This window comes from Hypomesus transpacificus, chromosome 19 (assembly GCF_021917145.1).
Source record: "Hypomesus transpacificus isolate Combined female chromosome 19, fHypTra1, whole genome shotgun sequence".
Classification (NCBI taxonomy): domain Eukaryota; kingdom Metazoa; phylum Chordata; class Actinopteri; order Osmeriformes; family Osmeridae; genus Hypomesus; species Hypomesus transpacificus.
Window position 1 is genome coordinate 8,127,125 of NC_061078.1, and position 25,205 is coordinate 8,152,329.

At 42.7% G+C, this 25,205-nt stretch overlaps 1 protein-coding gene across 3 annotated transcripts in view; it reads left to right on the top strand.

Annotated features, from left to right (window-relative positions):
* uacab (uveal autoantigen with coiled-coil domains and ankyrin repeats b) overlaps window positions 1-24,287 on the top strand; it is a 30,884-nt gene extending 6,597 nt beyond the window's left edge. Inside the window, exons 1-19 of one of the 3 annotated variants that reach the window (XM_047042677.1) lie at window positions 5,936-6,700; window positions 7,309-7,439; window positions 11,860-11,948; window positions 12,179-12,243; window positions 13,259-13,316; window positions 13,564-13,634; window positions 13,920-14,026; window positions 14,229-14,410; window positions 14,790-14,827; window positions 15,489-15,545; window positions 15,929-16,036; window positions 16,468-16,500; window positions 16,699-16,791; window positions 17,160-17,190; window positions 17,318-17,367; window positions 18,127-20,856; window positions 21,071-21,223; window positions 21,791-21,856; window positions 22,050-24,287. In XM_047042677.1, the coding sequence (XP_046898633.1) occupies window positions 6,614-6,700; window positions 7,309-7,439; window positions 11,860-11,948; window positions 12,179-12,243; window positions 13,259-13,316; window positions 13,564-13,634; window positions 13,920-14,026; window positions 14,229-14,410; window positions 14,790-14,827; window positions 15,489-15,545; window positions 15,929-16,036; window positions 16,468-16,500; window positions 16,699-16,791; window positions 17,160-17,190; window positions 17,318-17,367; window positions 18,127-20,856; window positions 21,071-21,223; window positions 21,791-21,856; window positions 22,050-22,121 (4,221 nt within the window). In that variant the 5' untranslated portion in view covers window positions 5,936-6,613 and the 3' untranslated portion in view covers window positions 22,122-24,287. Of the gene's footprint in view, window positions 1-5,935; window positions 6,701-7,308; window positions 7,440-11,859; window positions 11,949-12,178; window positions 12,244-13,258; window positions 13,317-13,563; window positions 13,635-13,919; window positions 14,027-14,228; window positions 14,411-14,789; window positions 14,828-15,488; window positions 15,546-15,928; window positions 16,037-16,467; window positions 16,501-16,698; window positions 16,792-17,159; window positions 17,191-17,317; window positions 17,368-18,126; window positions 20,857-21,070; window positions 21,224-21,790; window positions 21,857-22,049 lie in introns of those variants that run through there. The other 2 variants (XM_047042678.1, XM_047042679.1) reach the window with 2 other exon arrangements.
* Window positions 24,288-25,205: the final 918 nt, after the last annotated feature.

Below are 25,205 nucleotides of genomic sequence, written 5' to 3' on the forward strand. Positions count from 1 at the left end.
TATTTCATGAAATACTTTTTCAGAAGGTCTGTTGACTGCATCTGTCAAGTTTAGGAAATAATGACTGTCTTAGCAAGTCCATACTTGTTGAGCATCTTCCTTACTGAGGAATGTTTCTATACCAATACCAGTTTTCTTTCCACCTCTATGAAAGATGTCTTATTTGACATAGTTGAGGTATTTTTATAGTAAACTAATCAGCATTAAAAAAAAACTGGCGTAAAATGAACATCTTTACATAGATGTTATTTACTTCACAGGTCTTGAACAACATACTGTTTTTATTTTCTTGTGGAAGAAAGCACATGCGTGCCTGGGTGTGTAAATGCCGTGACATGTAGCTCCTGGCAAAACAATGATCGTCGCCCCGTGTGTGTACCTCAGCACCAACATGCCAGTCATTTCAACACTACCAAATGCGGGCATGAGAAACAAATGACTCTCAAGTAGGCTCCCGTTGGTTGACCTCAGCAACTCCTCTCTTCATGTTGTAGCCTGTGTTGTAGTGTTCATGCCCTAGCCTGAAGCATGGAGACCACGCCCCCACACGTCTGCAGCTCTGATATGTAGGTTATGGAGAAAGCTCAAGTCACCGATACAGAAAACATCAGTGGAATTCTTACATGGAATTGGTTTACATGGTGTGGGAGAGTTGTTGTTTTTTAAATATGTTTCTTGTTTGGGCTACAGCTGTCTGACCCTGTTGCTGGTTTAGGGCTGTGATCATTGGTGGCTGGTGACTTAATTGTTAAGGCACTTAGATCCGTAGGAGCAAACAATAAAGACAAGCAAGCATCAATGTGTTATTTTTTGCTTAATAATGCTAGTAGTTAGCAAACAATTATTATACATTTTGCATATATATGTACACTTAAAGCTGTAAAGTGGAATATTTTTTTAGTTCATCACACCACAGAAGAAAGTGTTTTTAACTACCCATCCAAATTTAAATGAAAAAAAACAAAAAAAACACAGACAAGTATTTTCAATTAGGGGGGGTGTGTCGCCTGAAGGAGCTGTAGCTCCACCCATTTTGCCCGCCTATACAAAACCTGAGCTGAAAACAGGAGAGAAACTGTTCAACGGTCTTACTCCCCATTTCAGTGCGACAAAGTTTTAGAGCTTTGCACATGCTTTCAGCAACTAATTTCACACATAATGTACTGAGAAGAATGAGAGAATAATGGAATTTGCTTTACAGCATCTGCAACTACCAAATGTGTAAATACACAATGACATACTTCTTGACAGATTTAATTTATTTGTCAGCCGCTGTATTAGTGCCAAGCAGGAAGCGACGATACAGTACTAATAAAGCATTCTTGGCAACCCTCCTCATTGTATTCCTAGTGATCTTCCACCTGCATCCCCTTCATCCTTATCTTCCTCATCTCCTTCATCCTCATCATGTCTTTGCCCCTTTCATGCATCAATGTCACAGAACTGCATAGGAATTGAAGATGTCCTTGGCAAAATATTGTGAGGTCCTTGATTTGGAAGCTTACTCCCTTTTTGTTATTTATCTGGGCTCTTTTCAAGTCAGACTAGATGAACGCCTTGTCAGCTCCGTCATGGCTTATTATGTAGCTATGCTTAGCTGAGGTTGATAACATATTTATAAAGGGGTTCTTTCTAAAGGCATTTGCAAGACATAAGGGCTGATTTGATATGTAGCTTGGAAACTGTTGATGGAAAAACTGTCTTGAATCTGACTTGATTTCAGTTATTTTGCTACCCCCCTAATCTATATGTTTGTTTATTGTTGACACATCATTAGTAAATTACAAGAATAAACCTGTACAGTATGTGTGCTCAACTAAGTAACTTCCAAGTCAATATCATGTGTACTTCAAAAAAAAAAAAAAAAAACTTCAAATGGAGGTTTCTGAAAATGGGTTCCATTATTTCATGGACATCTGTTTTATGATGTCATGCATTTGGCAAAAAGGTCAATGTGACAGTTGGCCATTGGGCAGACAGCAGATCCCTCGACCTGAAGTGTCAGTCGGAAGTGAGAAGAAATAGCAAGGATGAGTCTTGCCCTCTGGGTCAAAGATCCCAAAGAAGAATGTTAAAATGCAGCTGGCCGCTGCCTTCAGAGCCCATCTTGGTAAAGCCCATGTATGTAGTGATGCATCTCCAGTTTACCTCAGGGGCTCTCACTCACTGATCGACCTCCGGAATCCTTCAATATCTTCAGACAGTTCTATAATGAGTCACCCACCATCTGTCTGGGAGTCAGATGGCTGAGCGGTGAGGGAGTCGGGCTAGTAATCAGAAGGTTGCCGGATCGATTCCCCGCCGCGCCACATGATGTTGTGTCCTTGGGCAAGGCACTTCACCCTACTTGCCTCGGGGGAATGTCCCTGTACTTACTGTAAGTCGCTCTGGATAAGAGCGTCTGCCAAATGACTAAATGTAAATGTATCTGTGTAGAATAGCAAGCTAGAATCACTCTGATTATTGTTCAAAATAACCTTTTATATTTCTAATATTTCAGGTTGTCTTTGAGTTTTTGCTCTCAAGGTTGTTTTTTGAAGTCAAGTTGTTGTGGTTGACTGTATTAATGTGTTAGTCTTGTAATGGGTTCTAGATATCTTGGAAACAACCATTTTTAATGGTTTTGCTAATGGAATCAACACATAAGTATTGTTGAATAAAGCAGGTACCCAGGCAAAAATGTAGTCTGCAGTTTACAAATAAAATAAGATTACAACTCCCCACCTCCTTTTCTCCTGATCGAAGTCTAGTGGGGGTGGGGCCTCGCAGGCTGTCACTCAGCACCTGAGGGGAAGGTGGGAGGGGCCTCACAGGCTGTCACCACTGAGTGGATGGTGGGAGGGGCCTTGCAGGCTGTCACTCACCACTGAGGGGAAGGTGGGTGGGGGGTGTCTGTCTGAGCCTGCCCTCCTTGGAGTCAGCTCTCTGCCCAGTGAGAGTGGCTCTTTCTTTAGCTGCAGGCAGTGGCGGCTGCATTCCACCACTTAGGTGTCTCTCCCCACCCCTGGAAACTTGGCCCTTGGTCGCCAACTTGCTAATTAAAGCATCAATTTGGCAGCTCAGTAATGACAGATTCGTAGTCCATGCTTTCAGTCTTGCTGTGTTGCTTGAGCATTAATTCTCAGCCACACTGAACCCTTTCTGACCATGCCAAGGGTGTTGCATAGCTTTTAAATGCTTAGGCTATTACACCATTTCACAACTCCCCAAATGAGTTAATGCATGTTTTAATCTTGCAAAACTAAATTCCCATTTTCTAAATGGGTGACTAGTATCAGCAATCTACTGTTAAGTCTGAGAGAAAATGGGCTGCAGCTGCTTCCCCTAACATGAGCACTACTCAGGCTTTTCCACTTGAGATGTCCCTTCACCAGAACTGAGTAATTCAATATATATTTAGTGAAATAACTGTCACAATAAATGTTGTATAGCTTAAAATTGCATTAAATCCAACCATAATCCAATATATCAAAGTACATGTGTTGATTTTATAGTTATTCGCAGTGCTTTGTAATAAACCGTTTGTGTGTGGGTCAAGGTAATTAAATGCTAAATACCTCCATTATTAGGGCTTAATTATGTTCTGATTTTTTATTTTATTTTATGCCATTAACATGATAATTGTCACAGCCACAGCTGTGCCTGTGTTTCATGTTTAGTGTAGATTATGGTTTTCCCTGCCTTTGTGTTTCTCTGCCTGATTGCCTTCACCTGTTTCTTTTTCTTGTTGAGTATTCAGTTTGCTCGTTAGTGTGAGTCCTTTCACCTGGGACTCGGTTTTGTAAATCAAATCAAATGTATTTGTATAGCCCTTTTTACCCGCAAGCATGTCACAGAGGGCTTCACATACGCCCATAGAACTGCCCCACAACAAACCTAAACCCTCAAGAAGGACAAGGCAAAACTCCCAGAAAAACTCTGAACAGGAGAAAACATTTATAAATAATGGTATTCAAGTCCTGGTTTTGCAGTCAGTCATATTTACTGCTATGTCTACGTGAGGATCCTGCTGTGTTCCTGTTTTATTCAAGTAAAGTTCTTGTTATCCTGCCTGTCTCCTTCTGTTTGAGTCCACCACCTACACTCACCATTACAGATGATGGCCATGAATGATCCTCTTTTCCCTTCAGCGTTACATAGTAAACTCCACACTTTACAGAGTAAATTCTTTACTGGATGCCCCCTCCCCTTCTCCACTCTTTGCATTTGTCCCCACTTATTTTTGAAAAGCACAATGACAGCTTTTGCTGCCTGTCCTTGATGGGTTACACTTACAGCAGTCACAGATGCTGGTTGGACCACGTCCACTCCAGTGAGATATTTAGACTGACATGCAGTTCTGTTTGTGTAACAAGCCAATATGTGAACACAACAGAAGAATAATGGGTCACCTCAGTTTGAGGCCCATTCCCCCCCCCGCCTAGGGTGATATTTTTGTATTTGTGTCGAGAGGTGACGTTTAGAGAGTTGCTAGGTGGAAGAACTTGTGAGCTCCGATATCCCCCTCCACACCCTCTCTCTGTCTATAAATAATCCTGACTGACTTGCTGCTTGTTTACATCAGAAAGTATTGTTAAGATAACAGAAATGTGATAAATTCTCATCTGAATTTACATTGTTAGATGACACCAAGGCCTATTGTGTTCTGAATGCAAAAAAAAAAATCTGCTCCAAACCACGGTCAGATTACAGATGTGAAAATCACTGTTGCTAAGCACCAAGCGGAGTCTACTAGTTTCAAATCAGGTACTGCCAAAAGTGTGGAGAATCAGAATGAACAGCCTAATTTTCATTTTTCACCACTCAGACATTGGAGCAGGTCACCGGATATTTTTGTCAAATGATTTAATCTGTCAGGTGTGTCTAGCAGTAGAGAGAGGGCAAGGATACCAAGGTGTCAGGATAAGATTTAGCCTGTGGGTATGGACGTCATGAACCGGTGTCAAGTGCGACCCTGAGGGGGAGCAGAAGTGTAGCCAATCTTGGCTGTGCATCCCAACTCTAATATGATTGCTTGTGTACATTTTGAAAGTGTTTGTGGATAAGTACAAATCTGCATCAAAGCAATACAGAAATCTAGATCTTTTACGTTTGTTTTCATTTGCTTATTTTCCTGTCTAAATATGAAATATATTGATACAGCCAATGTGTATCTACTCGCTGATGAGATTCACATTCCAATTGGTCCCATAAACTGCATCAAAACCAAAAACATCACACAGGCCCTTCTGGAAATATTCTTTGATTTTCTATGCCCCGTGTGTACGGCCAGGTCCCAGTTGGGTGCCTTTGTCTTCAAGCTGTGTGAGTTTTTTTTTTTTTTTGCATGGTCGGGGAATTGCAACGCCTTTCTGTTAACGCCAGTCTGGCAGCAGCTCGTAACCTGAGTACCAACCCAGCTAATACAGCCCTCAAGCCTCCTATCCCTCAGTCTATACCCCCTTTTATTTTGCACCTCAACAGCAAAAAAAAAACATGACGTCTTCGGTTGGAAATAGAACTAGACAGTTAAGTTTGATATTCACCACGTACATTCAAACAGGGGAGGCGGGTGCAATGCACTCCCAGACAGCTAATTGTAAAAAAGCTGACACCTTATCCTGCTACCGTGTGGCAGGCAGGGATCAACACCTGTGCTTGCTGCAACATCGCTCTGTTTTAGACAGTGCCATAACCTGTTCAAATGTGCAAACCTTAATCTCCCCTCTCTTCATAGGCCAATATTTTCAGATGCGGGAGGGAGACAGGGGTGTACACCAACATGGTTCCTTTCTGGCTGGCTTTGTTTTTGGGGGGGCATCCGTGATAGACCCACACTATTACTCACGGTGCAGGCATGCACAGAATGTATTCTTAGCCCCTGTCTTCCTATCAGTCATTGGAGAAAGGTTGAAGGGGTCAAACATTTAAGAGGTAACCAGTCTGCGGGGCTGTCTGCACTGCCGCTGTTTACCGGGGCACAGGGATATTTTAAACCTGGGAGAGCTCACATATTTACCCCAGAGGGTTGAGCGACCTTGCCATTTGGTAGAGAGGACGACGCCCGAGGAACACCCTGTTCTGTGGAGCTAGTAGCAGGCAGGCATACAGAGAAGTCACACCGGGAGTAGCGCCGCTAGGAGAAGGAGTTGATAGAGAAAGAGAACCTTCACCGATCTCTAACTGTGTAGAGAAGAATATAAAGTAGAAGAAAGGAAGTGAATGAAAAAGAAGAGAGGAGTAAAGAGGGAGGACTGAACGTGTAGAGGAGAAGCAGCCAGGCTGAGTTGACACGACCTCAGGGGAGGTGCTGCAGTAGCCAGCCAGGGCTGGTCCCAAGGCTGGCAGGGCTGGCCCCACTGCTCTCTCACCTCCACCTCTCCTGTACTAACGCCTTTTCTTTCTTTCCTTCAACTCCCCTGTTCAGACTGCAGTGCAGTGATGAACTGGCAGGCAGAACCAGTCAGCTGCTGGGGTGCATTTAGACAAGTCTTCTGGAACTTTTCCTTGTCCACCTCCTCAAAGTCGAGACGAGAAAGCTAGAGGAGCCCTCGTTTGAAAAGAGGAACACCCCCTCGTTCTCCTTCCCAAGCATTCTAGATTTTGTATTAATTTATTCTTATAAACCGGAACCATGGCATCATTCGCAGCATCTTTCTGCAAAGACCAGCTGCACTCACCCAAAATGAGTCGCTGGCTGAAATGCACATCCGTGTACATTGTAGGTATTCCACCGACGCTCAAAGTGTTTAGTATAACTTGTGACCATGACTTATTCAGAACCTTTGTTTGGAGGCAAAGCCACGTCCCAAAATCTACAATTATGGAATGCGTAGGCACTCATTCTTTTGCCTTAGGGCCTAATGGTTGCTAGTTTTGATTCAACTGTTTACTGAATACAATAAGTTATGGTGCTGTTGGGATTTTTTTTTTGCAGTACAACACACAGAAATACATATGTAAAAAAAAAAAAAAAACTTGGACCAATTGTTTTATTTTCTGTTGAAATGCGTTATTGTTGAATAGAAAGGTCTTATGTCTGTTTAGCAGCATGCTCTATTAATCTGACAGTCATTTTGAAATGCTCAGTAGGTACAAGCAATGAGTATATCTCATTTTTATTGAGCCTCCACACCACTCACAGACGTCTCAATGGATTCTGAATGTGTGGTTGTGAAACGTGGGCTAATCGTGTCCATCTTTGTTTAATGGCAAACTGGTTGTAACTGTTCCGACTAAATGTATGTTAGGCTGGGAGTGGGTGTTCATGGTATTTACACTTATATTTGTGTATCTATTTGAATAACTCTCCATACCTCGTTTTTTCAGAACACGGACTGGAACAAGTATGACGACCGCTTGATGAAGGCGGTGGAGAGGGGAGAGGTGGACAAGGTGGCGGCCGTACTCAGCAAGAAGGGCATCATCCCATCCAAGCTAGATGTGGAGGGCCGCTCGGCGTAAGTACATGCACACTTAACAAGCATTCGCACGCAGACACACAAACTTGCACCAATTCACATGTGGTAAGATACGCATACATACAGCCCATCACACCCTAATATATATGCCAAGTGAGCACATATCCACACAGTTTGCATAAGTGTGCACATAGTTACTCATATACACACATGCTTAGACTCATCGCTAAACACACAACACTGTCTATAAACTATTGACCTTATCTCAATGAGCTCAGCATCTTTGAAAATGCTCAGCGTATCTCATCTGTCTCCTTTCTAGACTGCAATGAATGCTCCAAGTGTTTGGATGGCTCATTATTAGGTTATGGTGTAATTGAATACACTGCAACAATGACCTATCACATTTAAGTGAAAATATTTGTTATGACCAAGCTTATGCTTAAGGTAGTAAATTTGGCTGCCAGTGCAGTGAGAATTTCCCTTGGTAAGATTAATAAAAAATAATATGGTGTATAGAAATGCTTGCTTCCACTTTTTGCTTCACACATTCGGCTTTCTTTTTGAATGTGTGGACTTTTACAAATCGTCATCCTCTGAGTTTAGGTTGTGAAATGTAATCTGCTTTCATGGCCACAGAATAAAGGTCACATACATAAAAGGTATGGTCATAATCCTGTGGTAAATATTTGACTTATCTCGATGTGGTTTGATCATAGAGGACAACTGAGGTTCACACTCCAGACAGGAAACTGCTCCAAACAAATATATAACCAAAAACATTACCTCCATACTTTTTTTGCAGTATGAAATTAGTAGTATCTTATTCAGTTAGTGAATGAACTTGGCATGTCCTAGTTTACCTTTATTTTTTTGCAAGTTGTTTATTTGAATGCCACCTCACAATTGATAACCTTGGAGCCTTTGTCAATGTCTGCCACTAGACCACATTAAGATCTATATAAAAAGTTACGCCGGAATTCTCCAGACCTCTACCAGAGGTAGTTGGTGTCTGATTCGAGTTTCAGGTTAATTTGGACCCTCGGCTTTGTTGAGACTTTTGGCAAGCGAACATGAGACCAAGGATCGGCAGCGCTGAGTATTTTCATCAGTGTGTGAAATTGTCTTGTGGCAGTGTCAAACTTACACATACACAGGGACAAACTTTTTTCTCAGTCTTTCTGACGTAAGAAAAGGGCTTGTCTCATAATAGGCTGTTAGAATGTCCTAGTGACTTTCCAAGTGTGTCAAAGACACCACGCCTATAAACAGAGCTTGTTGTGCTAAAGACAAGTGGCCCAACTTAGGATGCACACTTGTCATCTTTATTGCTTTTGGTTAGGGGATCTGCCAAATATGAAACAGTTCTGTTTAAATATGAAACAACCCTCATGTTTGCTGACACGTACAGTTTTGACCCAACTGGTCTTTCGCATAGTGTAGTCAAAACATCCTCCCCTCCCTGAAATAATGTATTGAGCCCTGTAACTGCTCTGTTGAGAGATCAGGCTGAGGACAGAGGGCTACCCCAAATATTCATTCACCCACCCGGATATTGGTGAGGTAGCTTAGCGAGGACACCGGCTCATTTTGTTGTCATAGCTGATAAAGGATTAGCACTCAGGAAAGAACTAATACAACATAAAAGCTTAGCGTAATGTGTCATGCCTCTGCCTGAATAGTGACAGATCAGCTAGCTGTAACATTTATATATGTAATTTAGCAGACATTTTTATCCAATGTGACTTACAGTAAATACATTTGTGTGGTAAACTGACTGTTCATCCCAGTCATCTCAATAGATCCTTCCACCAGAAGTCGAATCGGTAGTCACATGATCACACTTTAGACCAGCCTGGTTTGTTGCACCATTTGCAGCAGTCAAATGCCCTCTGGTTTTGTCTTCGTAGTTCATTTTAAGACTGGGATTGGGGTTCTATACAAGGTTACTTGGAGGACAGACTTGACAATAAAGCAACTGATATCCACCATCAAAGGTCTCAGAATTCAAGGAACTGACTTCATCTATAGCCTTCTGAAAAATGTCCTTCTGCACTGCAGTGTGTAGTGATAAATACTTTTTTTATTCATATTTCTATTTGCTTACAGACTCTTTAGCCTCTAATCATAGCACCCATAGGATGTCAGAACTGAGTGACATACTAAAGAACTGGCAGAACTCCCAGATGGCCTTATATCTAATGCTAGTGGAGGACTGTTGCGGTCTAATCACCACCCAGCTAAAGAACTTCTATCCATGTGTTAAATCAAGTTTCAGAGCGGTTCATCACTGACTGAAGAAGAACGACAAGGAAAAGGGAAATTCAATCTTTTGTCCCAAAAATTATCCATTCTGGAGATGGCAGCACATTGTATTGGCATTTTAATAAATTATACTTTTCTTTCCTCATTAGAGTGACAGACCCTGAACAGTTCCTTTGTTGAGCCTCCTGTATCTAATTGTTCTTTCAAATGGCTGACAGGCCATTTTGTGACATCAGCAAGTGATTCTGCCTTGCCCGGTTGTCCATCTCTATCAGCATAGCTAATTTTCTGACATCCAAGGCTGTCAGTTCGACTTCGAATAGTTAGTCCGGGATTGCTCATAGGTCATGTTTTATTTTAATTACTGTACTCTGCTCACACAATCTGTATTTCAAAATCTCTGCCAAGCATCACTGGAATGTAAACCTAAGCTGATAATCATTGTAAACCTGATATCTACAATAACAATTTTTGGGTCTAGATACAAACCTTTCTGTATATATATATATATACACACAGAAAGGTACAGAAAGGTTTGTATCTAGACCCAAAAATTGTTATTTTAAATAAATAAATAAATATATATATTTTATTGCTTAAAATGTTAAACTAATCCTGGGCAATGGGGGAGGGGGGTAGGAACATGTATAATACATACTATTGGCCACAGTGTATACTGTATGGGGGGGGGGGGGGGGTAGGAACATGTATAATACATACTATTGGCCACAATAGTTATTTTGGAAAGCGATGTTTGATAAGTTGGTGTCCATATACTGAGTGGATGCTCACACACTTTTGGCCAGATAATAAAGATCCTAATGATGTGAATAACCACATGATTTGCATATGAGAGTTTAGGACAAAGATTTAATTTATTTAACATATTAATATATTGTGAAACATATTATTGTTGCTTGCTTTTTCCACCGGTAAACTCTAGCACCTTTTGAGGTTCTTGCTGTTTAATTGTAACTTGTCTAACTACATGCTCTTATTGTTTTTCCCTTTGGGACTTATTTGGTTTCACAATGTATGCTTCATGTTTGGCTATCCGCAATGTTTGGGGCTATCTCGTTGTTATGATCAGTGACCTATGCACTTTTGTAAAACTCTGTCTTTGAAGTCGCTTTGGAGAAAAGCGTCTGCTAAATGCATAAATGTAATGTAAAATGTAATTTAAGCCCCCTACAGTATGTGACTAGATCCTTTGATAGCACCCAGTAGGCAACCACTCATTAAGTATGTTGTTGGAGAGTGACAGTTAATGGGTAAACTGTAACTGGACCTGTGTTCAAACCGAGTAAACTCAAGCAGAGAAACCCAGACTAACCAATTACTTAATTTGGACTAATAGGTATTTTAGCTATTAGCATGAGGCTGCCTAGTAAAGCCTGACGTAAAGCCATTAGAAAACTAGCCACAGACTGCTGACTGAGTCACCAAACACGCATAAGTTAATGTCACCTTGTGACCACAACCGGTTGGACAATACAAAGGTTCTCCTAATGTTGGTTGTCCTTTCGCCTGGGGCCTTCAGTCATTACCAAGGCCCTGCTCCAGCTTCATCCTTAGACATCATCAACACTGCTTTTAATAGCACACCGCCTGCAGTGAGGTGACAGTCCGTCTGGCTCCTTATAGGCTTTCTTGCAGTTAATGCATAAATAGGTTCTGGTGCCTCTGGTGGTATTGGCTTACACACACAAACTTTTGCCCCTGCTCCTGGGCAATGTGCCAAGTAGAGACTGTTTTTTTGTTGGGGGGGGGGCGTCGATTACATGTATAAAGGCAGCTAAAAAACTACTTGAGTTGTCACTACATCAGGTTTTGCGATCAGGTGACAATGACTGTATAGCTAGCAGGGGCTTTGTTGATTCACACGGCAGTGGGTCTTGTTCTGTACAGATTGATGCCATATCATCCTCTTCAGGATTAGCATGGGGATGTGTAGCTCGTCCAAACCTCATGGGTGCTTGTTCATTATTTCACCCACTTGTACTGCTGAGTGCCATGTGCTCACAGGGGTTAGCGTCCTAGCCCGCCAGTCTTTAAGAATGCTGACTTAGCCATTATCCAGAGGGCTCAGCATCACTTTACACTCTTCCCTCGCTCCATATTTCACCCTTCCACCCTCCTTCACCCGATGTCTTGTTTTGACGTTCACACCATCTCTGTATCTGATACTCTGCAGGTTCCATTTGGCGGCTACTAGAGGACACCTGGACTGTCTCAATCTCATCCTGGGACACAACGTTGATGTCACAGCCACCGACGCCACAGGTGACAGTGAGAAATGGTTGCATGTCACAGGTCTTGCCCAAATTCTCACATTTTGGAGACCACAGATGTGAAGAAAAAGGTGTTTGTGTGTAAATTGTGTGCATATGTATCGGCCCCAAAGATCTGGTATGGGTCAGGTTCTAATAATGACCATATTTACATAAGAGAAACAGGTGAGAGGTCCCTTCAATGAATATCCCCTTGTTCACCCGTGGGTCTGTCTTTTGCAGGTAAAAATGCTCTCCACCTGGCCTCAAGAAACGGACAGTCTCTCTGTGTCCAAAAGCTCCTGCAGGTACTGTGACACGGTACACCACAGCGGCCTCTTCACTTATTCAGTTACACACTTAAGAAATGGTTTCAATTCAAAGAGCTTATTGTACATGGCTTTGACTCAGAATTACATCAACAGTGATTAACAGTACTGAGGCCCCACTTACAGTAGAGTCATTTCTTGTTGTTCCCTGTGGCTTTTAATGGGCCTATCCTTTATCCACACCGGGAGGCCAAAACCACATAGGTCAATGGTAGGCGTGTTTGTTGAGTTGTAAGGGCATAAAGAGGGGACTGATGTGTTTACATTGATGGTTATTTCTGAATTGATGGTGCCATTGTATCCCTGGCATTCACTTGAGCCGCTGATGGCAGCCAGGGCAAAGGGGGATGGCGCCTGCGGTGTTGACAACCCCGCTGTCCGTTTTCGGATGCCGTCATCACGCTGGACATAGCAACTCTATGCTTCTCAGCCAAGGCTGGAAAAATCTTGCCAATTCAACCCCCACACCTCTTCCATCAGCTACCCCTCAGAGTATAGGATTTCCTTGCCCCCGCACACACAAACACACGCACACACACACATTACACCACCCTGTCACATGACCACTATGTACTCATTTCGGGACGTTGTTGCTAGAGAGAGCAGAAGGTTTTTTAATAGCTGGAAAGATGATGAGACTTAGCTCTGGCTAAGCCAAGCGAGTCTGATAGGTCCCTGTTGGCATTGAGTCTTCAAGGCTCTCATGGCAGCTTTCAACGCGGCCGCATTGATGTGTCAGCGCTGACTGAAGGAGTCTCATGGCGGGACCTTAGAGGGTGTATCAGGGTGTATCAAACTCCCGCTCTATCCTGTTGTGACCCAACTGTTGTGCTAGATTCTTCAACTCTTAGACGGCAGGAAGTTGAACTAACTCTTAGACACTGTTGCCTTTGATGGAAGCACCCATTTCCACAAGGAAATCAGTCCCAAGATGTGACGGGGGATATGCCTGTTTTCTCGCTCTTCATGTAAATGTTTTTGTGTGGTCTTGTAGCACAACTGTCCTGTCGGCAATGTGGACCTACAGGGGAGGACGGCTTTGCATGACGCGGGTGAGACACTGATGCTCTCCTCTTTCCTGTTTTATCCTCCAATCCTAGGCGTCTCACAGTAAAGTAAAACCTATCCTCCCATCCTTTTTATTAACCTGTCTTCAATCAGAGTTTTAATTGGTCCCTTTGTCAGCTCAAGTCCTCAATCCCACATTGTCCTCTGTTACAATGTATCAGAACCTACGTTGATGAGTGTTATTGTGCAGTGCTAGTTGGTGTGTGATGATGAGTCTGTTCCTGTCCACAGTCATGGCTGGATGCTCATCCAGTGTGAAGCTTCTCTGTGACAGCGGGGTGTCTGTGAATGCCAGTGATTTTGTAAGTATGGATTTCCAATTCATTGCAAACCATCGGCCGCCCACCATATGCATGGATTGTGTAATTTGTATCCTGTTTTGTTCCTCCATTGTAGGAATTTGAATTGCACTGTAATGAGTGTGTACCTTTGTACACTTACGAGTGTGTTTGTAGTCAGTAGACCCCAATTAGAATTTGTGTGTTTTTTTTTGTTTTTTGTTTTGTTGTTTTTTTTTTATCCAGTCAGAAGTGGGAAGTATTGGTTGGTAGTGATAGCTGTTTGTTTGTGATGTGTGTGTTTTCTAGGATGGACGGACTCCTCTGGTGCTGGCCACCCAGATGTGTCATCCACGGATCTGCCAACTGCTGCTGGAACGTGGGGCGGACATTGGTGTCCGCGACAAACAGAATAAGTAAGACTCACTAAAACATATGTGCGCTTCGAGGCTATGAGCTGTGATGTCACTTTTTGGGCAGTGTGACCAGACAAAATGATTTCGGACAGTTCTGATTGAAGAGCCATTGAGGTTGTCCAAGCATGTTAACTTATCTTAAGTTTCAGATATAACTCACATATTTTATTGACGTGTGTGTGTGTTCTGTGTTCACCCCCAGGACAGCTCTGATACTGGGCTGTGAGTATGCCTGCACGGATGCCGTGGAAGTCCTGCTGAAGTGTGGAGCAGACGTGACAGCTGTGGACACCTTGGGTCATGACGGTTACCACTACGCCCGCCTCAGCAAGAACCCGGAGCTGGTCAGACTGGTCAAGACATACCTCGATGGCGCCACCAAAGGTCAGATGTTTTCCCCTGTGTGTGTGCATGTGTGTGCGCGCGCGTGTGTGTGTGTGTGTGTGTGTGTGTGTGTGAGAGAGAGACACAGTCATGTTATGTGACTTTAAAGAGGATGCTGTTATCTGGCATATACAAATTCCCAAACAAACACCTGTTCTTTGTTTATCATTTCTACCCTGAATTTTCCTCTATTCCCTTGTGGTCATTTGTGGGTGTGTGTGTGTGGGGGGGGGGGGTGGGTGAAAGAAAGGAGAAGGGGGTAGGAATTGTACTTGAATCATCTAACCTAAAACTCGTCTCTTATGAAACCCTTCTTTGGAAGCAAGATCTCAGAGAGTGGACCAAGTATTCACCATCTGCTTATTCTTTATTGTTTCAGTTAAAGAGGCAGCCAAGATGGAGCAGAAAAAGAGACAGGTAAATAAACAGCCCACCTTTCGCTGTAATACGCCTTGGGCTGGACGGCTGAAAATACCCAAAGCCACTCTGGGAGCCTAGTTTATTACAGACCCTGTAAACGCTAAGCTGCTCCTTTACCAGCGCCTGCCAGCCAGATATACAATTTGTGACCAGAGTAGCTGATGGATTCGAACTCTAATCAATCTAATACCAGGTTGTCACGAGATTAAGCCAGGGTGTATAATGAGACTTGATTGTTGGCGCTAGCTCGTGATTATATCGGTATGCATCACTTCCTCATGAGTGTCTTCCTTCTCTGCCTCAAATGATTGTTCTTCCAAAGTTGTAGACATCAAGTTGGTCTTGTTATTTGCATAGTCTGAGGCATGTCTTTTTAAATGTATTATTCAGTTGAATGTTAGTGCCATCTAGTGGCATAGTGCTTCACAGCAGTTCATTTAGAAGCATCTCCTTCAACAGCAGCTTAAAATTACTCTTGTGGTTGGTAGTCCGCCTTATGGTTTTGAGAGGTCACCTAGATTGGTATTATCTCCATAGTCTCCCCACCTCTGTTTATCTCGTTTAAAAGTAACACTTTTCTACACACTATCCTAAAGGAGGATTGTGTGTGAAAGATCCTTTAGAGAGTAGTATGAAAATGGATCACATCTTTTCACAGCAGTCAGTGGAGATAACTGCAGAGTCTGAAGCTAACATGAAGGATCTGATTTGTCAAGTGAGTGCTTACTGTCTCTGCACACAATCTAAACCCTGTCATGTGGTGAATGATCTTATCTTGCATTTAGCACTGGCAAGACTTGATTCTCTCTTTAGGCATGTGTGGAAATCTATTAGTCTGAGCTGGGACATTTAAACTGCCATGTCTTTTAGTGTTTTGAATGTCTCTATCGCCACCTTTGGGGATTGGGGATAACCTCATGGTTGTTCATTATAGTTTAATCAGATGAATTAGTAGGTTTTGCCAGCATGCTTGTTTGACTGTGTGTAGAGTTTGGGTTTGAGTAATGAAACGCACGCTTTATTGCCTGTAAATCTGTTTGCCTGGCTGACAGGAGCTATAGCTACTGTATTCTGTTTGTTGTTGTCGTTGTGCCATAGGATTTGGAGAGGCAGAATGAGAATCAGCAGGAGACTTTGAGGAGATTTCACCAGGAGCAGAGAGCCCTACTGGACAAGGTCAACATCCTTCAGCAGCAGCTTACGCAGGTCTATACCAATATCCAACACTAGGGTTACTTTAGGCCGCTGGTCCTGTTCATATATATATTCTGAAAGTCATAATCAAAAGTTACTGCACACACAATGCAATGCACAACACTGCTCAAATGCAATGTACAAAACATACAAGGCAATGCTCCAGGCGTCCGTCCATATGCATGATTGAATGGTCACAACCCCCACACTTGAGACACCCATAGACACAAACATTTTCACAGGAGCATAGCTTTTGAAATAAAATTGCGCATGCAGTGGATCCTTTTGTGCCAAATGCAAAGTACGAATAATTTTGTGCGGTTACTTTTATATTAATTTCTATTTGCATGGATCCGTGGGTGTCATTGATAATGTAGCTGAATGTTGTTGTTTGTGAAACCCCTCTGGGGAATGTATTGCTTGATCCTTTCATTCTTCCTCAGGAAAAGCTGACGGTGGAGGACATTCATAAGGAGGTGAGGAAGAGTGGAGAGATGGGGGTGATGATGGAGAGATGGGGGTGATGATGGATAGATGGGTTCTGAAATGTATCATGGAACACACACCTAAACAATGTCATTAGATTTTGAATATCCTGCCCTCCATATTTTAAGTTTACTGTCTGCAAAGCTGTTTGTGCTATATATGACTTTTAACATATTCCTGATGATCAGAGGGAACATCTGAAGCTATTGCTGAGTGCCAAAGAGAGGGAGGAGGGTGCCCGAGGCATGGAGACAGTCAAGGTCCAACTAAGAAGCACACTGGTAAGTGACAAATACCTCCCCAGGAGTTTCTGGATATTCATTTATAATTAGCTGATTTCCCAAAGTCTGTGCCTAATTATTTTCACAAATTGGGCTTAATATCTTCTTCATATTAGTGGTAATACTCATCAGTCAACAGCTTAGCATCTGGTTTCAGTAATATAGCATATACAAGTAAAAAAAGTGATTAAGAGGTTAATTTTCAATCATATAAATCCATAATCATTACCCATCTCCATAATTACAACAGTGTGATGTTTCCACAACAATGTCCCAATCAACCTGCTTAATGCTGTGTGTTTGAGTGGCTCATGCTTAGTGCTTCTTAAGGTCAAGTGAATATTAATACAATGTTTGTATGTTTACAGGGAGACTACTCCGGCCAGTCAGTTATCAAAGGTAAGTCTGTTTATTCCCTTAAAATACATCTTATCATAATTGATTGTGGGGGGTATTTTGGTTTGATGAGTGGTCCTTCTAATGATGCATTTTGCTTCCTTCTCCATCTTCTCATTTTCTCTTTCAGGAAAAGACAACATCTTGGTAAAACAGTCGCACAGCTTGGATTCAGCACAAGTAAGCCTGACGGTGTTAATGACATGTATTGGCTCAACGTTTGACATGAGGGCTATGCTATGGAGATTAGTGTTACCTTTAGGTAAAATAAATCCCCCCCCTTCTATATCAGAACTAGTTAAATTACTTGAAAGCACTATAATATAGCTTTGTCTAAAATCTTTGGAAAGAAAAATACACATCAAGTGTGATCCTTTCTTTCTTTCCAATAATCTGTAGTCTGCAAATGACGAATACTCTCTGTCCTGTCTCTGTCCTGTCCTGTCGCTGTCCTGTCTCTGTCCTGTCTCTGTCCTGTCGCTGTCCTGTTGCTATCCTGATGATGCAGTATAGTCAGTCTATGTCAGCAGTGGAAAGCTTATGGCAGAATCTCTGACTGCTTAATAAGCTCCTGAAATTCTCATCTAGAACCTTTTTTTGCTCACTGCCCCACAGCAAAATAGAGATTTATGATTTATTTACTTGAGTAGCTGCAAGGAATGTTTCACTGTCAGGGCTCAATTTTTTAAATTGAGGTAGATAACATTTTATCCTCTTGGTATTCTGAACTTGTTCTCAGTAGAACTGACTTCGAAAGCTAAGCTGTGTTATTATAACATTGGTGGCAGTCTAGCAGACTGTCCTCAAACAAATTGAGACTTTTTTTCGCCCTCACCTGCTTTATATGAAATGTCTTATTAGTTTAAACTATTTAATACAAGAATGAGTTTACTTCCACTATGGCTTGACATTTTCGTAATGTATCTTTCCCTAATATAGATACTCCAGCCTGCTGGCCCATCACATTCCCAATCACGCCCTCTGGAACTGGGCCGGCCATCTGTAGGCTGGGACCCGGCCCGCGAGGTTGACTCCTTCCAGGGCGAGCTTGAGGCGATGAGGAAGCAGCAGCAGTCATTGGAGAATGAGACCGCCAGGCTGCAAGTTATGTTGTCTCGCAAGAACCAGGAGTGCCAGGAGCTAGCCCAAAGCCGGGACACTGTCCAACGCCAGGCTGACAGACAAGTCCAGGACTTGGAAGAAGCATTGGGTGATGTCCAAAAGAGGATGCTGGACTCAGAGTCAAAGGTCAAGCAACTGCAGGCGCATGTAGTGGCAGTCAAGGAGCACCTGGGAGGCCAGGCAGCCGAGGAGCTTCGTGCCCAGCTCCAGGACGTCAAGGCAAAGTATGAAGGTGCCTCGGCCGAGGTGGGCCGGGTCCGCAATCACCTCAAGCAAAGCGAGAAAGCCTTGGAAGAGTACAAGAGCAGTGAGGGCCAGCTTGCTGCTGAGGCGGAGCGGTTGGGTCAGGATCTAGGCGCCCTGCGTGAGGAGCGGGACGAGCTGGCCGAAGCACTGCTAGAAATGGAGGCACACATGAAGGAGGCACAGGGACGCATGTTGGCTGCTGTGGTGCCGGCCGAGAAATTCGACAACATGAAGAACCTGCTCTCCAATGCCGTGGATGAAAAGGAGCGTCAGTTGGCAGAGCTCAGGGAGGACTATGACCGCGTTCTGGAGGAGGTGGCTGATCTCCACAGGGAAATGGACAAACTGCAGTCTCCCCCTGACGGGAGGGGGACAGTTCCCACGCAGGAGCACGAGAGGGTGAGGGCAGGTCTGGAGGAACAGAATGCCTCGTTGAAGAGGCGCCTGGCTGACGTGACCGCTAAGAGCCAAGCGTTGATCTGTGAGGTGGAGGAGAGTGAGGAGGAAAGGGAGATGCTCCGGGAGCAGCTGGATGAGCTCAACAGCAGGCTGGAGGTTGACTTTGTTTCCGTCAAGGCCCATGAGGAGGCCAAGATGGCACTGTCACGGGCCATGGAGGAACTGGAGGATAAACTTGTGGAAGCCACGGAGAAGACGGGTAATGCAGAAGCGCAGATCCAAAGGCTTCAAACGGAAAGGGTATCTCTGAACAAAAATGTCACCAATCTTCAGAGCGCTAATGTTGCCTCACATAAAATCCAGGGAGAGCTGGATGTCCTGACATCTCGCAACGATGAGTTGTTGAAGGAGCTGGAAGTTCTTCAAAAGAAGTGTGAAAACCAAGAGAGAGAGCTAGGCCAGGTTGTGGCTGAGAATGTGATTCTGAAACAGAACCTGGAAGGAGAAGATGTATGCAAAAAGGAGCATAAGCAAATAAAGTCAGAGCTGAACACTGGTTTGGAGAAGGCCAAGGCCGAAATCTCTAAGTTAAAGAAGAAGGACAAAGAAAGTGAGGAAGAGTTGAGGAATGTGAAAGAGGATAGTGCCAAGTTGAAAGTAAAGCTGGAAGTAATTCAAGTGGGGATCGAAAAGGAATATATTAGCCTTAAGGACCATGAAACCATGAAGTGGGAGTTGAGCAATGCTATTGTCAAATTGGAGAACCAAGTCAAAACTGCAACAGCAAGGTATGAGTCTGCTCATGAAGAAACAATCAAACTAAACCACGAAATGGAAGCTCAGAAGAAAGAGCTGGACACCATACAAGAAGCTATCCAGTCAAAGTTCATCCCACTGACAGTCGTAGAAGAAAAAGAAAACTCGTACAATGCCAAAATTAAGGACTTGACGACAAAGCTGTCTGAGATGCAAGAGAAGTACAACTGTGAAAAGTCTGGGGCAGAGCGCAACAAACAGGAAAAAGACCAACTGAAGTTGGAAATGGAGTCTGTTCAGGATAGACTGAAAACTGGCTTCATCCCTAGCGAAAAGCACAAGGAAGTAGAGGAAAAGTACAATTGTAAAATTGAAGAACTGACCCTGAAGCTGATGGATATGGAGCAACAGTACAAAGAGGTGACTGTTCAAAGAGCTGAACTGGAAGAGCAGAATGCCCTCTGCAAAATGGAGATCCAGAACCTCCAGCAGCGTATAGAGTCTGAGTTAGCCAAGTTGGAAAGGTTTGAGACTGAACACCAGGTCTTGCGGGACACCATCCAACAGGCCCAGGCCGAGTGCCATAAAAGCAAGGAGGCGCAACACGAGGAGTCCCAGAGGGCCTGCGCCTTAGAGAAAGAGCTTCAGGCCCGCTCTGGAGACCACGCCCTCCTCCTCCAGCAACACGCCCAGGCCCTAGCAGGCCTAGAAGCTGAGGTGGTGAAGTATCGCCAGGCCCTCCAGGAGGAAGAGGAGAGTAGTGCTCAGAGGACAGAAGATGTGTCGGCCCTGCAGTCGGAGCTCCTCCGAGCTAACCAGGCTCTGGAAGAGCTGAGAGGAAAGGAATACCAAGTGAGCCAACTGAGAGCTGAAAAGCAGCGGCTGGAGGAGGAGTTGGCTGAGATGGGCAACAAGCTATCGGGGCTGGCAAACCAGTGCACTGAGTTTCAGTGCCAGGTGGGCCAAGCCCAGGAGGGTGAGGGCAGGGCCAGGATGGAGACAGAGGCCCTACAGGAGAAAAGTCAGGCCATTGAGAAGGAAATCAAGGAGTTGAAGGAGAGATACAACGGGTCACTCGGCACCATCGAGGACCTGCAGACGAGGATAAGGACTTCAGCTGAGCAGACGGAGATCAAAGACATGAAGGTAGGAGGTTTAGAATGAGCACATTCAAATGTGTACGTGAGGATTGTACAGGAATTCCTTGTTTTGGTGAATCTTTTAGTTGTTCTCTAGTCTTATCAATCATTGGAACATTTTAATGTCTGCTAGCTTGGTAGGTAGGTTAAGTCTTTGAATTGATATACAAAGTGTTTGTGTTACCAACACAACAGCTGTGTTTTATGTATGTGCACGTCAGATCACAGAGCTGCTGACAGACATTGAACGATTGAAGCAAGCCCTAAATGGTCTGTCCCAGCTAGCTTATGCTGGAAATGCACCCAACAAGAGACAGACACAGCTCATTGACACACTCCAAGCCCAGATCAAGACCCTGCAGCAGCAGCTGGCTGTAAGTACACACTCCAAAACATTTTGTATTCAATTATTGAAAAAAGAATACTTTTTCTATGCAGTCAGTGTAATGTGCAATGTTTCACACTTTTCTTATATGTTGAAACTCTTTAACATACAGTATTAACATAATTGCAGCATGTTCTTTCATATACAAGGATATTATTATTTTATGCTCAGATACCCTGACATTAAACCACACCACAAATAAGTTATTTCTCACATGGTAAAACAGTTAGCTGAAGACACTGCAAGCTACTTTCTTAGACAGGACATTGGACTGGGTATTTGAACCTATGTGAACCCCTCATTTTATCTCACAAAAAAAAGAAGGTAATTTTGTATTTTTTAGATTACGAAAACATCATTTCTCGAGCCCTGCATGGAATCCACATTTTTGTCCAAACCATAAATGAAAGTCAGCTCTCCTCTCCTCTTATGTAAAAGATATGTGTTGAAATGGAGACAGAATGAGGCCATTTGATGTCTTGACCACTGTTTATTACAAGGCTTGGTGTTATAAAATATTAAATCCCTCTCGCTCTCTCTCTTTTCCTCCTTACAGGATGCTGAGAGGCAGCACAGAGATGTAGTTTCAATTTATCGAACTCATCTTCTCAGTGCAGCACAGGTACAATAATCAAATGTTTGGCCATTGTTCATATTTTGTCATCCTTTTTGTCTAATAATTCAAATAAAACCCATTATTCATCTGTGAATTGTTGAAAACGAAAGCAGGTGTCACCCTGTACAGCTCAAGAACAGCCACAACTGTGAGCAACAGTACTGGACACACTAACCCTTGTGTTTCTCTCCCTTCCTAGGGACACATGGATGAAGATGTCCAAGCTGCCTTACTGCAAATCATCAGAATGAGACAAGAGTTTGTGTGCTAACTATCACCAAAATGATCATTTCTACAACCCTAACCTCCCTACCTCCCACCACCTCTTCCTGCTGTCAAAAATAACAACATTTTACCAATTGACTCAAATCCACCAATCACCTTGGTAACAGAGTTCCCTGGCTGCACCACTCTGGGCACGTGCGTGTGTGTCAGATTCATATTTTAATCTGCAGTAACGTCCTCCCTACATTGATATTCACATATCAATAGGACTGAGACCAAACATTGTGGATGTACAGATGATAAAATAGACTGATAATGTAAACATAAGTTGAATCTAGCACCATTGAAGGATAAATACAGTCTGCACAAAACGCTACAGATGTCAAATAACTGTAGACTAAAGATAATTCTTTTTCTATGCTAGCTTAGCTATCTACCTTCAGAATGATATATAATACTGTCATGGCGTGCACATAATTGCAGGATTATAAACTATGTGGGCCTTTCAGGCACAGCATTTTTTTGAGGAAATGATTGCAATGCACCACTGTACTGCATTTAGTTGACACAATGTGAAAGGGTTTTACCTAGTTTTGTCATATTTGGGTCGCTATAGATTAGGCACTCATGAAAAGCTTGCAAAGTGGACAACTTATATGAGCTAAGACTACTGTTCCCATTTCCCACCTTTCTGTAAAGCTTTTCCGGTCACACCAAAGCATAAGGTTACTTGGGAGCAGGGCTCCTCAGTTTGGGTTCTTTGGCACACAATACATACTCTCACGCCAGGCTTGTGGCTGGGTGTTCTGACTGAAAGACCTGTGTGTAGAACAAGGATTCAAATCCTTAACATGAAACATATGAGTATGGTAGACATGAGGATTGATAAGGGGGATGATGTTGAATTTGAGTCATGGTGTGTGCTTAACTAGCAATGCTGGTCCATTTCCAGAAACAACCCGTATAATCTTCCCTCAGATAAAGATCACAACAGTGGTAAGCATAACAGTGACAGGCCCCTTATGCCCTATATAATATGGGCTGAAGGGATTTATAACATCAAAACTATGCCTATTCAGTTTCTTTGAAAAATATGTAGAAAACTAAAGGCTAGTTTTGGAAAGGGCCCATGTATTTGGGGGTAATATCGAAGTCAAATTGCTGTGTTTTACAGTTTGAAGTGGAGCGTAATGTTGCTGGACTAAGAGTGTCCTCTAGTGGCAAGACTTGGCAGGCCAAGTTTAATATGTTTTGATGGATAACTAGCTTAAGGGTATGCAACTGTGGATCTTGCAGGGAGCCCAAATGCCAAAATTGGATTTCACTCTTCCCAATGACATTTATTATTTAGGGTTCCAATGTATTATGTGCTCCAGTCAGTGTCACTGGTTGTTCCAGAGGACATACCACCTGGAAGCTGGTTGTGTAAAAGAAAGAAAGATTTGCATAGAAATGCAATAGAATTCAGATGGTGTGAGTGTGAGTCTGATATGTTTGGCTAATAGAAACATGTTGATAGCAGTTTCGCATCCCCCCCAGAAGCAAAAGGATAGGAAGAAAAAAGGACGGATATCTGAGGACCGCAGATGTGTTCCCCTGAACTAGCTCTTTTTGACTTGTTGTGGTTCGTTGTGATTTTGTAGCGATTTTGTGCAAGTTGAGCAAGTCTCTTTACACTGATATATTTTTTCATGGCTTTGTACTTCTTTGATTACTAAAACACGTGGTAAGGATAATGATGATATTCAGCAGGTCTGGAGTAGAACGGCACAACATATACTTGTTCAGGGTAACATTTCAGATGCCATTATGTGACAGAGATAATCTCCCTAATTTATCTAGAACTTTTTAGGCTTAACTCTTTGAAACAATTTGAAAGACTTGAATAATGCTTCTTTAATTTAGCTAATGTATAAATCATTTTGATACTATGACTAAAAACTCTATAGAATTCCACAATTATCATGATAAAAATGACTTCTAAAATGGGTCTTTTTGAAGTGGATTTAACCGCCTTATTGGAATGCTATCCTTCATTAATTAAATGTGTTTTTCTCCATTAACAGAGTTTACCAATTGAAATCCAGAAACTAGTGTCTACTGTACACCATCTGTTCAACAGTTTTTGTTTGTTTTTTTTCTTTTTGCAAGGGATTTCTTTTGTTTGTCAGTTAGTGATGCAAACTTCATTAAAAGTGCCTAACCTAGAAAACTGTGGTTTCTTTCTTGTTTATATATTGGCCAAGCAATCAAAACTACGCCCCTTGATCTAATTGAAGAGGGACAGGACTGGACAGGATATTAACATTATCCAACAATGATGGAATTGCAGTTATTTGACTATATGGGTTAAATTAGAGCAAGAATGGTCAAAGTAAAGTCAAATGTAATTGATATTAGCATTACAAATGAGAGGGTACAATTTCTGGGGAAATTGTGAGGTGTGCTTGCGTTGGTTGCAGGTGGGTCTGTATAATAAGTATGCATACTTCTTATTTATAAAGATGGCATAGATAAAAAAAACATACATTTGTTGCTGCTCAATTACACTTCAAAAAACTAAGAGTTAAATGTAGGGTTCTGAACAGGGTTGTGTTGTCATTTCCTTGCCTTTCACCATTCCCTCTTACACTAAGCCTATGTGGCAGCCTCATAGTTCAAACAGTTCCATCAAAACTGAAATTGGGCAATCCTATGTAAAAATTGTCCTATCTATATCTGACAAAGTTGTCAGGCAGTATCTGGAATTGCGATTCAAATAGTAGGCTACCCTCTGCAAACTGTAAAGGTGCCCCCAAAAACATAAATAACCTTGAAATGAATTTATGGAAAACTGTCTAACAAGTTTACTAAAAGTGATCGTCATGTGTTAATAAAAACGTCCCTGTCTGAAGACTATGGGGTCATGTGACTGGCAATCCGCGCTGTAAGGAGGGAAAAACGCCTGCCGTTTATCCTCTCCAATCGTTCATGAACGGCATCGATTGCTCAGGACTTAAGATCATCATTTCATACATACCTCTCGTGTAAATTGCTTAGATCAGTTCCATCACAACCCTAGCTCAACAGCGCAAATGCAGGTAAAACAAAGCTGACTAATTAGCAAACTGGCTAATTAACACAGCTGGTA